General features: G+C 42.0%; 1 protein-coding gene across 3 annotated transcripts in view; it reads right to left on the reverse strand.

Annotated features, from left to right (window-relative positions):
- pik3c3 (phosphatidylinositol 3-kinase, catalytic subunit type 3) overlaps positions 1-13,210 on the reverse strand; it is a 125,219-nt gene that overhangs the window by 83,566 nt on the left and 28,443 nt on the right. For all 3 annotated transcript variants that reach the window (XM_041196592.1, XM_041196583.1, XM_041196600.1), the window contains 4 exons: positions 4,604-4,690; positions 4,337-4,432; positions 2,971-3,042; positions 427-531 (listed from right to left, as the gene is read on the reverse strand). In XM_041196592.1, the coding sequence (XP_041052526.1) occupies positions 427-531; positions 2,971-3,042; positions 4,337-4,432; positions 4,604-4,690 (360 nt within the window). The remainder of the gene's footprint in view (positions 1-426; positions 532-2,970; positions 3,043-4,336; positions 4,433-4,603; positions 4,691-13,210) is intronic.

A 13,210-nucleotide genomic window follows, 5' to 3' on the forward strand; every position in this document is an offset into this window, starting at 1 on the left:
AGCAAGGTTAAGCTTTCAGAAAATATTTAAGCTTTCGTAAACAGAAATTACATCTTCAGTAGTGGCCAAATGTAATAAAAAGAACCAAAATATAGTTAGGAATTGACTTCAAGGATTCGGAATTCAAGGCACCAATCTTAGTAACATGAGACAACGATCTTTCATGAATTCAGTTATCTAATATGTTCAATTATACAAAGAAGTTAACAGTATAAGAATCCTTTTGTTTACAGTTAAGAACAAAAAGGTAGTTAAAAAAGGTAATTTGTTCACTTAACTAAAAATGCAAGTAAGGCACAGGTTTAAGATCAGAATAATGTTCTACCAAATATAATAAATCAAAGTACCAAATGATATTTACAAAGCAAATGTTCAATATTTTTAGATGTCTTTTCTAGACAAAAAGTTTTCATTATTTGTACTTACATTAAGCTGGTCACGGGTAGCAGCATTTGGCTTCAGATCATGGTCAGAAGGTCCACTTCTCAAACTTCGAGCAAGTTTATGATGCTTGCTTTCTACTAAATTCTCCTATGGTTAAAATGAATTTATTACTCAGGTTCCCAATTTAGACTGGCCAAGATACAACAAATTGGATTTATTTAAATTGAAGTATTTAAAGCCTTTAAGATATATTGTGAACTTTGTGTTCATCAAGTTGAGGTGCATTAGTGCAGGGGAATGAACACTAGTTCAAACTCTGTCAACTGGAAGTACTCCTAGTGCAGGGAGAGCAATTGCAGGCTAGGTGCTATTACAGTCATGGGGGAGTGCAGTAACTTTTTTTTAGAAAAAGAAGAAATCCGAACTCCCAGTTATTTACTGAAAGAATAAAGCCACAAGATTCGACAATTAAAAACATAAGAATTCTTACTATACAAGAGTCAAATAAAGCAAACACTAAATACTTAGATAACCTCTTATACTTTAAAAAGCCAAAATCAACACGGTAAACATGAATTAACAGCAAATTGTGGTCAATTATAAACGATAAATTACCCATTAAATGGCAGATACAGCTTAAGACAGATCTTATGAATTGGCTCAGCAGTCTACTCAGCATGTAGGTCATCAAACTCAGTTGCACAGTCCTCCAAATCTCAGTCTCCCTCACAAAGAATTTCAGCTCCTCTCCTTCTAAGACATAGCCTGAACCCCAGCTGATAGCAGTACACAACCAACCGGAGTTCCATGGGTGCAATTTTCACCAAAAATGGCACATGTTTTCAGAACCTCCTCAACCCTGTCTAGATGGCATAGATCCACCAATGTTACCATCAAGTAACAGAAACAGCATCTGTGTATTTGCTTATTCTCGGCTTCTGGATCTAGCCTCTGTCGTCTTCAGCTTATCTCTACCGCACTCAAAATTCCACCAAGCTCTGAGGGGTCTGTGTCCTTTTATATGATTTGCACCAGGTTCAGTCTCCCTAGAAGTTTTGGTTTCCAATCTCAGTTTCATAGAAAACTGAGAGGGTCAGTTTCCTTTCTCGGTTTCCCTTTTCAATGAAGGCCTACATCAAACATACAAGCTTTGACCACAGATTACACCACAATATATAGTGAAGTTGACTTGAATACCATCAAACAATATGGAATATCCCCAACCACAGGCAAGCATGCTTTAGTGCACAAAGTATTAATTTCACAAAAGTCCTTATAGGTCCAGCCTCTACTAGTTGGAGACAGTTGTGATAGCAGCTCATGTTAATCAAATACAATTGTTACGAAGTCAACTTGTCACCTGCTGCATTACAGTGCTAATTTCTGTGGATATACCCAACTTAAAAGGTGCTATATAACAGTAAATTGTTAACAGAACAAAATTTCCAAGGTAAGTCATGGGAGCAATAATCAAAAAAACTCTGATACTGAGCCATTTAAGGAGATTTTAGATGAGGTAAACAAAAGTTTATTCAAAGAGGTAGGTTTGAAGGAGCAACATAGAAAGGAGGAAAGATAGGAAAAGATTAGGGACAGCATCCCAAAGCTTAGGGCCTAAACAGCTAAAGGGACGGCTGCCAATGATGGAGTAAAAAAGTGGGAGTGCTCAAGAGACAAGAACTGGAGGGGCGTCGAAACCTGGGTGGGTGTAGGGAGTTTCCAGAGTTAGGAAGGGATTTGAAAATAGGGGTGAGATTTTTAAAAAAGAGAGACATTGACAGACCGGGAACCAATGTAGGGCAGTGAGCAGACGGGGTGATGGGTGAACAGGACTTGGGTGTGAGCAAGAACAAAGGCAGCAGAGTTCTGGAGGAGTCCACGTTTATGGCAAACAGGAGGCTAGCCAGCAGGGAGTTGGAATAGATGAATTCAGAAGGAGCAAAGGCATGGATGAGGTTTGCAGCGGCAGATGAGCTGAAGCAGAGGCAAAAATGTCACAGATGTGGAAATAAATGGTCTTGATGAGGGAGATGATTTGAAGTCACATGTTCTGCTTAGGGTCAAACAGAATACCACGGTTGTAAACAGTCTGATTCAGCCAAAGATAATGCTGAGGGAGAGGGATGGTTTGAGGTGGAAACCAAAGATAGTGGCTTCAGTCTTTCCAGTATTCGGTGGGAAGAAATTTCTGCTCATACAATACCTGACGCGGACATGCATCATGCCAAATCAGAGGCAGCGGAAATGTTGAGAAGGGTGGTGGCAAGGTGCATACACGTGGAACCTAATATTATGTTTCTGAATGTAGAGGGAATATTCCAAAATATAACGTCTGTCACGAACTAGCACAAAACATTTCACGTGCAATTGTGCAAATAGTTGACAGAACTATTTTTTAAAATTTATTTTTAGAAGCAGTACACAACAGGTGCAAGCTTGTCAAACATAAATTGAAATCAAGCATCCCTATCACTGATCAACTTTCACAGAAAGTTGCATCCAGATTGAAAGCCCTTTAAAAATTTCTCTAAGAAAGGAAATAATTTTTATAAGAAAAAAAGTAATTTATTTACAAGTCATACGAACCATTGACATCTGAGGGTCTGGAACTTTGACAATCTCTGAGCTTGTTAGATTTGGAGATGACTCATCACCATCCTGGTTAAAATACATTTGATAAGATAAAAGTCAACTGGTTGAATTAGTACCAACAGAAATGGTCAGAAATTGAATTTCTCCAAATATTGTTTGAGCATTAGCAATGGCATCCATATAGGACACAACACACATTGACTTGAAACAGGAAGTACAGTTGTTTTCTTAAGTAAGAAATTGATAAACTGAAATCAATACACCAATTGAAAATAGGCTTATAAAAAAGGGTTTATACATTTTAGGTACGAGGGGCAGGATTTTTCAGTCGGCGTGTGGGGGCGGGCCCAACACACCAACGCGTAAAATGAAGCGTGACGTCGCCGGATGTGCGTACCGCGATATTTTGTTCAGAGGGAGCACAGCCGATTCTGGCGCGCATCTGTCAATATGTAAACAGCCTATTAAGGCCATTAAGAAAGTAATTGATGTCATTAGTAATGCTGGCCATGCAACCTTAAGGTTGATGGGCAGGCGAAAAGTTAGCAAACTTCGTCTACGAGCGGGACGAGGTTTCCCAAAGCTCTAATGAAATAAATTTTAAAAATTTCCTAAATTAAATACATTTATCTACCATTTATGTAATTTTTTGAACATCAATTCAATCTCCAAAGCAGCTCCGTGCCTCGGAGGTTGAAGCACTCTTTTGCTCGCATGCGTGAAAGAGTGCTGGCCCTGACTCTTCCTCCTCCCTCTGCCCGTACAGGTAGCGCTGAGTGCTACAGCTCGCATATTACGTTGGGCGGGCCTTAATTGGCCTGCCCATGTAAAATGGAGGGTGGCCATTAGCTCAGCGAACACCCCCACCTGCTCCCGGCAAGCCCGCCCGTTGCCTCAAAAACTCAGGCCCATGCTTTAGAGGTTCTAGCAACCACATCAAGTTACTTCATGCACTCAAGATTTTTTCAGCAGTAACTACTTTTCACAGCTCAAGGTTGTGAAGAAAAGGATGACAACGGGTATTTGCAAAGAGCGTACACTTTGGATTTTTAGAAACATTTCACACAAAGTACACTTAAACAGAGACAAAAAATATCTTTTCTTCCAATGAGAACTTAAAACACAATGAACCAAGATCTATTCAAATAGTTAATGCTTAGAGGCAAAAACATTTTTGTGTAAGCATTTGGAACAAAAAGAAAATCCAATATGTGAATTCACCACAAACTTTGGTAACCTAAATAAAACAAAAAATCAATTACCTCACAATCTTAAAAGAAAAAGGTTTAGAAAAAAAATAGCATTTTCACATAATTACAAATAATTTGCAGCCAAAATGCAACAGAAAACACTAACATACCTTTTCATAATAAACAATGCCGTATTCTTTGTCTTCAGATTTAATACGTGGAAATTCAACCATGAGATACATAAAATTAGAGCTTCTTTTTTCACTCTGTAGCAAAGAGAAAGATTTGTGAAATAACAAAGGTTATGTTTTTTTATTGAAATGAAAATAATTAAGCTTTAATTTCAAGTTGACCAAATAAAATATGGGCATTCGGAACGAAAGAAAGGCAGAATTAATGTAATTCATTAAAGCACTGCTCTTTCAGATCCAGCTTACCTCATTTATCATCTCTATCTCTCTAAAAGTAAGCCTGTCCAACCAATCAACCTTCACCATGTGACCTTGACGATGTGCTTTGGTGAGCTTTAAATGAAAGAAAAACATACTAAAATCAGCTGTCACAATCTTATCATGTTTCTTTTGTCTGAAATCATTAGTTAAATCTAAAATAGTTTGACATGGGAAACTAGGAGTGAGCAAATTGGCCAAATGACTTACCTGCACTCAGCAGAATTCTTCATAACCATGGAGGGATTAAAAACAAGCAGAATTTTGAAATTGAACCAGTGTAGGTCAACAAATAGATGGGGGGTGGGAGAATGGGGCTTGATACGAGTTAGGACATGGGCAGCAGAGTTTTGAATGACCTCACACTTTTGCTGGGTGGAATTTGCAAAGTCAGCCAGAAGTGCATTGGAATAGTCAGGTCTGAAGATGACAATGGCACGGATGAGGGTTTCAGCAACAGATGAAGGGGTGCGTAGTAGTAATGCCACTGGGCTAGTAGTCCAGAGCCCCAGGTTATACTCTGGGGACAGGGGCTCAAATCCCGCCATGGCAGCTGGTGGAATTTGAATTCGATTAATAAATTTGGAATTAAAAGTAAGGAAATCATTGCCGATTGTCATAAAATCCCATCTTCACTGATGCACCTTAGGGAAGGAAATTTGTTGTCCTTGCCATGTCTGGCTTACACGTGACTCCAGACCAACAGCAATGTGGTTCACTCTGAAATGGCCTAGCAGGCCACACAGTTGTTTCAAACTGCTACAGAAAATTCGATGAGGAATGAAATCGGACAGACCACCTGGCCTTGACTGAGGCACTGAAAATGGCAGAGCACACCTTGCCCTGTTGACCGTGCAAAGTCCTCCTAACTAACACCTGGGGGCTGAGTTGTCCCACAGACTAGTCAAGCAATAGCCTGACAAAGTCATACTCATCAAATTATAGCTTACAATGTCCCAGACACCAATATCACCAGCCTTGGTACATCCTGTCCCATCAGTGACACAGTGGTATACAGTCAGGAGGGAGTTACCCTGGGAGTCCTCAACATCGACTCCGGAGCCCATGAAATTTCATGGCATGGCAATAGGTCAAACATGGAGGTGGTGGGTGGAAACCAACCCTGGTTCAATGAAGAGTGCAGGAGGGCATGCCAGGGGCAGCACCAGGCATACTCATAATTGAGGTGTCAACCTGGTGAAGCTATAACACAGGACTACCTGTGTGCCAAACAGCATAAGCAGCAAGTGATAGATACAGCTAAGCAATTCCACAATCAATGGATCAGATCAAAGCTCTGCAGTCCTGCCACATCAGTCATGAATGGTGGTGGTCAATTAAACAACTCACGGGAGGCAGCGGCTCCACAAATATCCCCATCCTCAATGATGGAAAAGTCCAGCACATCAGACTGAAGAATTCGCAACAATCTTCAGCCAGAAGCACCAAGTGGATGATCCATCTTGGCCTTCTCCAGAGGTCCCCAGCATCACAGGTGCCAGTCTTCAGCTAATTTGATTCACTCCACGTGATATCAAGAAACAGCTGAAGGCACTGCATAGTGCAAAGGCTATGGGACCTGACAATGTTCTGGCAATAGTACAGAAGGCTTGTGTTCCAGAACTTGCCACACCCCGAGCCAAGTGATTCCAGTACAGCTACAACACTGGCATCTACCTGGCAATGTAGAAAATTGCCCAGTTATGTCCTGCACACAAAAAGCAAGACAAATCCAATGCCACCAATTACTGCCCCATCAGTCTACTCTCCATCATCATTAAAGCGATGGAAGGCGTCATCAACAGTGCTATCAAGCAGCACTTGCTTAGCAATAACCTGCTCACTGACATTCAGTTTGCATTCTGCCAGGGTCACTCAGTATCTGACCTCATTACAGCCTTGGTTCAAAATGGACAAAAGGACCGAACTTGAGGCAAGGTGAGAGTGACTGCCCATGACATCAAGGCAGCATTTGACCAAGTGTGACATCAAGGAGCCCTAGCAAAACTGGAGTCAATGGAAATCAGGGGAAAATTCTCCGCTGGTTGGAGTCATAGGCACAAAGGAAAATGGCTCTGGTCGTTGGAGGTCAATCATCTGTTATAGGAGATCACTGCAGGAGTTCCTCAGGGTAGTGTCCTTGGCCCAACCATCTTCAGCTGCTTCATCAATGACCTTCCTTCCATCATAATGTCAGAAGTGGGGATGTTCGCTGATGATTGTACAATGTTCAGCACCATTCATAACTCCTCAGATACTGAAGCAGCCAGTGCCCTAATGCAGCAAGACCTGGGCAATCTCCAGGCTTGGGCTGACACGTGGCAAGTAACATTTGTGCCACACAAGTGCCAGGTAATGACCATCTCTATTAAGAGGAAATCTAACCATCGCACCTTGATGTTCAATGGCATTACCATCGGTGAATCCTCCACTAGCAACATCCTAGGGGTTACCATTAACCAGAAACTGAACTGGACTAGCTATATAAATACTGGGGTAGCAATAGCAAGTCAGAGGCTAGGAGTCCTGCGGTGAGTAACTCACCTCCTGACTCCCTAAAGCCTGTCCAGCATCTACAAAGCACAAGACAGGAGTGTGATGGAATATTCTCCACTTGCCTGGATGAGTGCAGCTTCAACAACACTCAAGCTTAACACCATCCAGGACAAAGCAGCCCCCTTGATTGGCACCCCTTCCACATACATTCACCCCCTTCACCACCAAAGAACAGTGGCAGCAGTGTGTACCATCTACAAGATGCACTGCAGGAATTCACCAAGACTCCTTAAGAAGCACCTTCCAAACCCACGACCACTACCATCTACAATGTCAAGGGCAACAGATGCAGGGGAACACCACCACCTGCAAGTTCATCTCCAAGCCACACACACATACTCCTGATTTGGAACTATATCACCATTCCTTCGCTGTATCAAAATCCTGAAACTCCTTCCCAACAGCATCGTAGCTGTACCTACACCACATGGGCTGTGGGTGTTCAAGGCAGCAACTCACCACCACCTTCTCAAGGGCAATTAGAAACGCAGAAACTGAAAAATAGGTGGAGGCCCTTCAGTCCTTCGAGCTTGCTCTGACATTCAATATGATCCTCTCTCAACGCCATACTCCTGCTCTCTCCCCATACTGCTTGATGCCTTTAAGAGTGCAGAAATCTATTTCCTTCTTAAATGTATTCAGTGACTTGTACAAGATTTTGAGGTGACTTAACAGGGTAGATGTTGAGAAGATGTTTTCACTTGTGGGAAATATCAAACTAGGGGACATAGTTACAGAGGAAGGGAACACTCATTTAAAACTGAGATTCGAAGGAATTTCTTCTCTCAGAGGCTGGTGATTGTCTGGAATTCTCTACCTCAAAGTTGTAGAGGCTAGAGGAGATGAATAGGTTTTTGAAATATTGGGGAGTTGAGGGCTATGAGGAGCTGGCTGAAAGACTTGAGGCCTGGGGCAGATCAGCCATGACCTTATTGAATTTAGGCTCATACTCTATTTTTCCCCCTTTAAGTCAATCTCTTGGTCCTCCTTTGCTGAATTCTAAACTGCTCCCAATCCTCAGGCTTGCTACATTTTCTAGCAACTGTACATGACACCTCTTTGGATCTAATACTAACCTTAACTTCTTCTGTTAGCTATGGTTGGGCCACTTTTCCTGTCGTGTTTTTGCGCCAGAAAGAAATGTATAACTGTTGCGATGCATACATTCATTCGTTCCTTAAAGATTAGCCATTGCCTATCCACCACCATGCCTTTTAATGAAGTTCCCCAATCTATCTTGGCCAATTCACTGCTCATAACTTTGTGGTTTCCTTTGTTTAGATTTAGGACCCTACTTTTGGATTGGATTATTTCACTTTCCAACCTAAGGAAAAATTCTATCATGTTACGCTCACTGTTCCCTAAAGGACCCCGCACAACAAGATTATTAATTAACCCCTTCTCGTTGCACAATACCAAATCTAGAGTAGCCTGTTCCCTTGTTGGTTCCTCGACACACTGGTCTAAAAAAAAAAAATCTCATACATATTCCAGGAATTCATCCACCACAGTATTACTACTAATTTGGTTTGCCCAGTCTATATGTAGATTAAGCTCACCCGATTACTGTAGCACCCTTGTTACATGCATCTCTAATTTTCCATTTAATGCCATTCCCTACCTCCCCACTACTGTTTGGAAGCCTATATACATCTCCCATTAATGTTTTCTGTCCCTTATTGCTTCTTAGTTCCTTCCAAACTGATTCTACATCTAGATTTTCTGAGGGATTGGGCAATAAATGCTGGCCTTGTCAGTGACACCCACATCTCAAAAAAGAATTTAAAAACTGAGCTGGGGCAGGAGCACAGTCAAGCAATGTTATGGGAATGAAAATAGACTAGTGTGAGCATGTGGTGCAGGTATTTAACTGGCTGTGTCAGGATTTATAAATAATGATTTAATTAATCATTTATCACCATCATGAGACACAGTAACATAATTAATACTACAGATTTTGTATTCAAATCTGTCGACTACATTGTGCAGTTTGCAGACTTACATTATTATGCAAATATCCTACCTGAAAACTACTATTATTTTCTGAAAGGTTGGGAGGCAGGCCGAAAGAGGAGGAAAGCAAGTACTTTAATATACTCTCCCTCCACTTCTGCATCATTTGAAAATTTTAATTACCATGACCAGGAAGGAGAAAAACATTGTAGTGAGAAAATAGTCTTCTGGAGATCTGACTTTATGGATGTCCTAACAGATGGAGACCCATTTGGCTATATGAAAGGATCATCTTGAGTTTACATGCTTTGTATCATGTTTTTGGGCAAGATACAATCATGTCCATTAATGCCAATCCAATACTTCACCTAAACTGTTAAAGAGCTCAAAATTGGCTGGGCTCCAAAATAAGAGGATGATGATCTCTGCTCAACAAGGCAACAAAAACAGACAAATCTCCAGCATATTTCAAATGAACAGGTTACTTTCTGTTCTTAATTTTCCATTTTCAGAAGTTATTTATATGTATTTACGTTAAAGTATTTATGGATGGCAGGGGTGTAGGGAGAAGATAAAAAAAAAAGTCAAAACATAGCTCTTACCCCTTTCTGCCCTGTTGAACGAAGCTAAAAAACAAAATCTTCTTTCCTCAAATATAAGATTCCTGACTGTATTATCGGCAATCACAACACTTTGACAAGGTTAGACTTCTTGGAAAAAGGCTTAGACCATAAGACATAGGAGCAAAAATTAGGCCATTCGGCCCATCGAGTCTGCTCCGCCATTCAATCATGGCTGATAAGTTTCTCAACCCCATTCTCCCGCCTTCTCCCTGTAGCCTTTGATCACCCTACCAATCAAGAACCTATCTATCTCGGTCTTAAATACACTCAATGACCTGGCCTCCACAGCCCTCTGTGGCAATGAATTCCCATAGATTCACCACTCTCTGGCTAAAGAAGTTTCTCCTCATCTCTCTTCTAAAAGGTCTTCCCTTTACTCTGAGGTTGTGCCCTTGGGTCCTAGTCTCTCCTACTAGTGAAAACATCTTCCCCATGTCCACTCCATCCAGGCCTTTCAGGATTCTGTAAGTTTCAATCAGATCCCCCCTCATCCTTCTAAACTCCATCAAGTATAGACCCAGAGTCCTCAAACGTTCCTCATATGTTAAACCTTTCATTCCTGGGATTGTTCTCATGAACCTCCTCTGGACCCTCTCCAGGGCCAGCACATCCTTCCTGAGATACGGGGCCCAAAATTGCTCACAATATGCTAAATGTGGTCTGACCAGAGCCCTATAAAGCCTCAGCAGCATATCCCTGCTTTTATATTCTAGCCCTCTTGAAATAAATGCTAACATTGCATTTGCTATCCTAACTACCGACTCAACCTGTAAGTTAACCTTAAGGGAATCCTGGACTAGGACTCCCAAGTCCCTTTGCAGTCCAGATTTCTGAATTCTCTCTCCATTTAGAAAATAGTCTATGCCTCTATTCTTCCTACCAAAGTGCATGACCTCACACATCCCCACGTTGTATTCCATCTGCCACTTCTTTGCCCATTCTCCTAACCTGTCTAAACCCTTCTGCAGCCTCCCGACCTCCTCAATACTATCTGTCCCTCCACCTATTTTTGTATCGTCTGAAAACTTAGCCAGAATGCCCTCATTTCCTTCATCTAGATCATTAATGTATAAAGTGAAAAGTTGTGGCCCCAACACTGAGCCCTGTGGAACTCCACTGGTCATCAGCTGCCATCCTGAGAAGGACCCCCTTATCCCCACTCTCTGCCTCCTGCCAGACAGCCAATCTTCTATCCATAGTACCTTGCCTCTAACGCCATGGGCTCTTATCTTACTGAGCAGCCTCCTATGCGGCACCTTGTCAAAAGGTCTTCTGGAAGTCCAAGTAGATAACATTCATTGTCATTTCTTTGTCTAATCTACTCGTTACCTCCTCAAAGAATTCTAACAGATTTGTCAGGCATGACCTCCTCTTGATAAAACCATGCTGACTTTGCCCGATTTTACCATGCACTTCCAAGTATTCTGAAATCTCATCCTTAATAATGGACTCTAAAATCTTACCAACGACTGAGGTCAGGCTAATCAGCTTGTAATTTCCCATCTTTTGCCTCACTCTCTTCTTAAACAGGGAGGTTACATTAGCGATTTTCCAGTCCTCTGGGACCCTCCCTGACTCCAGTGATTCCTGAAGGATCACCACTATTGCCTCCACTATCTCTTCAGCTATCTCCTTATGAACTCTGGGGTGTAATCCATCTGGCCCAGGTGATTTATCCACCTTCAGACCTTTCAGTTTTCCTAGCACCTTCTCCTTGGTAATGGCCACCATACTCACCTCTGCCCCCTGACTCTCTTGAATTTTGGGGATGTTACTTGTGTCTTCCATCGTGAAGACTGACAAAGTATCTAATCAGTTCCTCCGCCATTTCTTTGTTCCCCATTATTACTTCTCCAGCGTCATTTTCCAACGGCCCAGTGTCCACTTTTGCTTCTCTCTTACCCTTTATATATCTTAAAAAAAAACTCTTGCTATCTTCTTTTATATTACGGGCTAGTTTACCCTCATATTTAATCTTCTCCCTCCTTATTTATTTTTTAGTTGTCCTCTGTTGGTCTTTGTAGGCTTCCCAATCCCCTGGCTTCCCACTGCTCTTCGCCGCATTGCATGCTTTCTCTTTAGCTTTTACGCTGTCCCTGGAACGTTTGAGGACTCTGGGTCTATACTCGATGGAGTTTAGAAGGATGAGGGGGGATCTGATTGAAACTTACAGATTCCTGAAAGGCCTGAATAGAGTGGACGTGGGGAAGATGTTTCCACTAGTAGGAGAGACTAGGACCCAAGGGCACAACCTCAGAGTAAAGGGAAGACCTTTTAGAACAGAGATGAGGAGAAACTTCTTTAGCCTGGTTCCGCTGTCAACCATGGTTGCCACATCCCCCCTTTAGTATGCTTCTTCTTCCTAGGGATGAATTTTTGCTGTGTCTCCCAAATTACTCCCAGAAACTCCTCCCATTGCTGTTCCACTGTCTTTCCTGCTAGGCTCATCTCCCAGTCAATTCTGGCCAGCTCCTCCCTCATGTCTCTGTAGTCGCCTTTATTCAACTGTAATACCGTTACATCTGATTCCAGCTTTTTCCTCTCAAATTGCAGGGTAAAGTCTATCATATTATGGTCACTTCCTCCTAAGGGTTCCTTCACCTTAAGCTCCCTTATCAAATCTGCCTCACTACGCATCACTAAATCTAGAATTGCCTGTTCCCTAGTGAGCTCCACCACAAGCTGCTCCAAAAAGCCATCTCGTGGACATTCTACAAATTCCTTTTCTCGGGATTCACTACCAATCTGACTTTCCCAGTCTACCTGCATATTGAAATCCCCCATGATCACTGTAACTTTGTCTTTCTTACATGCCTTTTCTATCTCCTGGTGTATCTTGTGCCCCACATCCTGACTACTGTTCTGAGGCCTGTACATAACTCCCATTATGGTTTTTTTTACCTTTGCGATTCCTCAACTCTACCCACACAGATTCTACATCATCTGATCCTATGTCGTTTCTTGCTATCGATTTAATTTCATTTCTTACTAACAAAGCGACCCACCCCCTCTGCCAACCTGCCTATCTTTTCGATAGGATGTATCCTTGGATATTTAGCTCCCAGCTTACAGCAGAGGTATACAAATGATTGCCTTTGGGGATTGCTTAGATATATTCTCCGAACCACAAAGTTATAAATGCCATTGATGGAACTTTGATTCCTGAAAGTGATCACATAAATCCCTAATAAATACAAATTTATGTTGCTCAGATAACTGACATTTATAACAGCTTAATATGCAAGAGCAGATCAGAGGCTGGGAATCGTGCGACGAGTAACTCGCCTCCTGACTCCCCAATGCTTGTCCACCATCTACAAGGCACGAGTCAGGAGTGTGATGGAATATTCTCCACTTGCCTGGATGAGTGCAGCTCCAACAACATTCAAGAAGCTCGACACCACCCAGGACAAAGCAGCCCATTTGATTGGCACCGCATCCACAAACATTCACTCCTTCCACC

This window comes from Carcharodon carcharias, chromosome 1 (genome assembly GCF_017639515.1).
Source record: "Carcharodon carcharias isolate sCarCar2 chromosome 1, sCarCar2.pri, whole genome shotgun sequence".
In the NCBI taxonomy this organism is placed as follows: domain Eukaryota; kingdom Metazoa; phylum Chordata; class Chondrichthyes; order Lamniformes; family Lamnidae; genus Carcharodon; species Carcharodon carcharias.